Source organism: Theropithecus gelada, chromosome 6 (genome assembly GCF_003255815.1).
Source record: "Theropithecus gelada isolate Dixy chromosome 6, Tgel_1.0, whole genome shotgun sequence".
Taxonomy (NCBI): Eukaryota; Metazoa; Chordata; class Mammalia; order Primates; family Cercopithecidae; genus Theropithecus; species Theropithecus gelada.
The window spans coordinates 176,883,793-176,888,613 of NC_037673.1; the positions used below are offsets into that span (position 1 = coordinate 176,883,793).

Here is a 4,821-nt window from a genome sequence, read left to right on the forward strand (position 1 = left end):
TACTAATTTTGGGTCTGGTTTGTTCTTGTTATTTTGAGGTGTACTGTTAGGTTGAAATCTTTCTATTTTTTTTTTATGTAGAAGCTTATTGTTACAAACTTCCCTCTTAGTATTGCTTTTGCAGCAACACTTAGGTTTTGGTGTGTTTCAATAAAATTTTAAATTACCCTCTTAATTTCTCCTTTGACCATTGGTCATTGAGGAACATGTTTAATTTCCACTTATTTGTACAGTTTCCAAAATTCTCTTATTATTGATTTTCTAGTTTTATTCCAGTGTGGTCAGCAAAGATACTTGATCTGATTTCAATTTGCTAGAATTTGTTGATACTTATTTTGTGGCCTAAGATATGGTGTATCCTGGAGAATGTTTATGTGCTGACAAGAAGAATGTGTATTCGGCGAAACCCCGTCTCTACTGAAAATACAAAAAAAAAAAAAAAAAAGAAAAAAAAAAATAGCAAGGCATGGTGGCTGGCGCCTGTAGTCCCAGCTACTCAGGAGGCTGAGGCAGGAGAGTGGCTTGAACTCCGGAGGCAGAGGTTGCAGTGAGCCGAGATTGCACCACCGCACTCCAGGCTGGGGGACAAAGCAAGACTCTGTCTCAAAAAAAGAAAGAAAGAAAGAAAAAGAACGTGTATTCTGGCCAGGGGCGGTGGCTCACGTCTGTAATCCCAGCACTTTGGGAGGGTGAGGCAGGCAGATCACGAGGTCAAGAGTTCGAGACCAGCCTTACCAACATGGTGAAACCCCATCTCTACTAAAGATGCGAAAAACTAGCCGGGGCGGTGGCTCACACCTGTAATCCCAGCACTTTTGGGAGGCCGAGGCAGGCAGATCACAAGGTCAGCAGATCGAGACCATCCTGGCTAACACGGTGAAACCCCATTTCTACTAAAAATACAAAAAAAAAAAAAAAAAAAAATGAGCCGGGCGTGGTGGTGGCGGCGTCTGTAGTCCCAGCTACGCTGGAGGCTGAGGCAGGAGAATAGGGTGATCCCAGGAGGTGGAGCTTGCAGTGAGCCGAGATTGCGCCACTGCATTCCAGCCTGGGAGACAGAGGGAGACTCCATTTCAAAAAAAAAAAAAAAATTAGCTGGGTGTGACGGTGTGAGCCTGTAATCCCAGCTACCCAGGCTGAGGAAGGAGAACTGCTTGAACCCGGGAGGCCATTGCACTCCAGCCTGGGCGACAAGGCAAGACTTCATCTCAAAAAAAAAAGAAAAAAAAAAAAAGAAAAAAAAAGAATGTGTATTCTGCAGCTGTTGGATGAAATGTTCTGTAAATACCAGTCATGTCCATTTGGTCTAGAGTTTAGGTTTAACTCCAGTGTTTTTTATTGATTTTCTCTTGGGATCATCTGCCCACTGCTGGAAGTGGGGTGTCAAAGTCCCTACTATCATCGTAGTGCAGCTTGTTTCTCCCTTTAAATCTGCTAATATTGGCTTTCTACATCTGGGTGCTCTGGTATTGGGTACATTTATATTTATAATTGTGATATCCTTTTTCTGAATGGACTCCTTTGTCATAATATAATGACCTTGTTTGTGTCTTTTTACAGTTTCTGACTTCAAGTCTATTTGATCTAAGTATAACCACTCTTCTCCTCTTTCGGTTTCCATTTGCAAAGAATATCTTTTTCTATCCCTTCACTTTTGGTCTACGTGTGTTCTTACAGCTGAGCTTGGGCAGCATATAACTGGGTCTTGCCTTTTTATTTATTCAGCTCCTCGACATCGTTTAGATAATTTAATCCATTTCTATTTTAGGTTGTTATTGATAGGCCTGTACTTACTCCTGCCATTTTGTTAAATGGTTTTCTAGTTGTGTAGATCTTCTGTTTTCCTCCTCTGTGGTTTGACAGCTTTCTACTGTGGTACGGTTTGGTTCTTTCCTTTTTATTTTTTGGGTGCCTGTTATGGGCTTTTGCTTTGTGATTACTCTGCGATGACCCTGAGGCTTACGTAAAACATCTTATATGCATAACAAGTTAATTTAAGATGGTAATAGCTTAATTTTAATCTCATACAGAAACTCTCCATTTTTACTCTTCCTCCTCCCAGGTTTTACGGTTTTGATGCTGCACTTAATGTCTTTTGATGCAATGTATCCTTTGGCAACTATTGTCGCTTTATTTTATTTTATTCTATTTTATTTTGAGACAGAGTCTCGCGCTGTCGCCCAGGCTGGAGTGCAGTGGCGTGATCTTGTCTCACTGCAAGCTTCGCCTCCCGGGTTCACACCATTCTCCTGCCTCAGCCTCCTGCATAGCTGAGGCTACGGGCACCCGCCACCACGCCCGGCTAATTTTTTGTATTTTTCTTTTTTTTTTTTTTCAGAATGAGGGTGCTTTATTGGAAGGTATTCTGACATCACTTTCCAGACTGTCTCACGGTCTTGGGACCAGGCATGGGAGGCAGGGATGGGAATCTTCTTGTGACTGTGGGCGGTGGCTGGAGGAATGGAGTGGTGGGAGGCAGCTCAGTTGCGGGCACTCCTGCGACTGGTGGATGTGGTCCGGATTGAGTAAGCCTTCAGGGGCCCAGGACCCGCACTGCTGGAGAAGCTCAGGGCATTGCTGCCCATGGTTCCCCCGAGGGTCAGCCCAATGCCACCACCATTGCTACTGCCACCAGTGGAATTCACCACAGAGATATTCACGGCTCCCACTCCATCTCCGGCCAACCGGCTCTCCTCGCCCTCCAGCAGCTTGCGGTAGGTGGCGATCTCGATGTCCAGGGCCAGCTTCACGCTCATGAGTTCCTGGTACTCTCGCAGCTGCCGCACCATATCCTGCTTGGTCCGCTGCAGGGCAGCTTCCAGCTCCTCCTGCTTGGCACGAGCATCCTTGAGTGCCAGCTCCCCACGCTCCTCAGCCTCGGCAATGGCGGCCTCCAACTTGGCACGCTGGTTCTTGATGTTGTCGATCTCAGCCTGCAGCCTCTGGATGGCCCGGTTCATCTCTGAAATCTCGTTCCGGGTATTCCGGAGGTCGTCCCCATGCTTCCCAGCTTGAGCCTGAAGGGTCTCAAACTTGGTCTGGTACCAGGCCTCAGCCTCAGCCCGGCTGCATTTGGCCATCTCCTCATACTGCGCCTTGACCTCAGCAATGATGCTGTCCAGGTCCAGAGAGCGACTGTTGTCCATGGACAGCACCACAGATGTGTCGGAGATCTGGGACTGCAGCTCTGTCAACTCCATCTCATTGAGGGTCCTGAGGAAGTTGATCGCATCATTCAGGGCATCCACCTTGGCCTCCAGCTCCACCTTGCTCATGTAGGCAGCATCCACATCCTTCTTCAGCACCACAAACTCATTCTCAGCAGCTGCACGGCGGTTAATTTCATCTTCATACTTATTCTTGAAGTCCTCCACCACATCCTGCATGCTCCGCAGCTCCGCCTCCAGGCGGCCCCCATCCACCTGCAGCGCCTCGAGCTGCCCCCGAAGGCCAGCGATCTGGGCCTCAAAGACGTCTGGGAGGCGGCTGCTCTTGGCCGACTTCTGCTCCTGCAGCAGCGTCCACTTGGTCTCCAGCAGCTTGTTCTGCTGCTCCAGAAACCGCACCTTGTCGATGAAGGAGGCAAACTTGTTGTTGAGGGTCTTGATCTGCTCGCGCTCCTCCTGGCGCACCCGCTGGAGGGAGGGGTCGGCGTCCAGCCGCAGCGGGGCCAGCAGGCTCTGGTTGATGGTGACCTCGCGGATGCCGGCGCCCACAGGGCCCCCATAGGCGGAGCGCACGGCCACGCGCGGCCGCGAGGCGCCCAAGCCGTAGAGGCTGCTGCTGCCAAGGCCGCCGGGACGCGCGGAGCTCAGGCGCACCTGGGCGCCGCGGCCCGAAAAGGCGGCTGAGCGCGAGGTGAATACCGGGGAGCTGAAGTGAATGGACATGGTGGCTGGGCCGGGATGGATCTAGCGGCGGGCTAGGAGGAGCGCGCACTCGCTGACCTCGGGGACACTCTGCCTGTATTTTTCTTAGTACAGACGGGTTTCACTGTGTTAGCCAGGATGGTCTTGATCTCCTGACCTCGATGGAGTCTGACTCTGTCGCCTAGCCTGGAGTGCAGTGTCGCTATCTCGGCTCACTGCAACCTCCACCTCCTGGGTTCAAGCGATTCTCCTGCCTCAGCCTCCTGAGTAGCTGGGACTACAGGTACGCACCACCATGCCCAGCTAATTTTTGTATTTTTAGTAGAGACGGGGTTTCACCATGTTGGTCAGGCTGGTCTCAAACTCCTGACCTCGTAATCCGCCTGCCTCGGCCTCCCAAAGTGCTGGGATTACATGTGTGAGCCGCCTCGCGCGGCCTATTCATTTATTTATTTTTAGACGGAGTGGCGGGATCTCGGCTCACCACAACCTCCACCTCCCGGGTTCAAGTGATTCTCCTGCCTCAGCCTCCCGAGTAGCTGGGATTACAGGTGCACATCACCACACCAGGCTAATTTTTGTATTTTTAGTAGAGACGGCGTTTCACTATGTTGGCCGGGCTGGTCTTGAACTCCTGACCTCGTGATCTGCCCGCCTCGGCCTCCCAAAGTGCTGGGATTACAGGTGTGAGTCACCGTGCCCGGCCTTAGTTATTCTTAAATAGATCTGACATTTGACCTCTGTTGTTTTTTAGTGACAGGATCTTGCTCTGTCCCCCAGGCTGGAGTGATTAGTGATGCCCAGGATTTTTTTCATATGCTTGTTAGCTGTATGTCTTCTTTTGAAAAGTGTCTTTTCCTGTCCTTTGCCCACTTTTAAATGGGGTTGTTTGTTTTTTGCTTCTTAATTTAAGTTCCTATTTCTTATTTTAAAAATTTAAAATGCTCACGGA

The 4,821-nt window shown here is 49.7% G+C and overlaps 1 protein-coding gene across 1 annotated transcript; it reads right to left on the reverse strand.

Annotated features, from left to right (window-relative positions):
- Positions 1-2,323: 2,323 nt before the first annotated feature.
- Positions 2,324-3,967, reverse strand: LOC112625971 (keratin, type II cytoskeletal 7). Its single transcript, XM_025387594.1, has one exon. It carries the CDS (start codon positions 3,888-3,890, stop codon positions 2,481-2,483), a length of 1,410 nt encoding a protein of 469 aa, XP_025243379.1. The 5' UTR covers positions 3,891-3,967; the 3' UTR covers positions 2,324-2,480.
- Positions 3,968-4,821: the final 854 nt, after the last annotated feature.

Bases quoted from the DNA above. Each gene is read 5' to 3' on its own strand.
- LOC112625971 (XM_025387594.1), bottom strand. From the start codon at position 3,890: ATGTCCATTCACTTCAGCTCCCCGGTATTCACCTCGCGCTCAGCCGCC.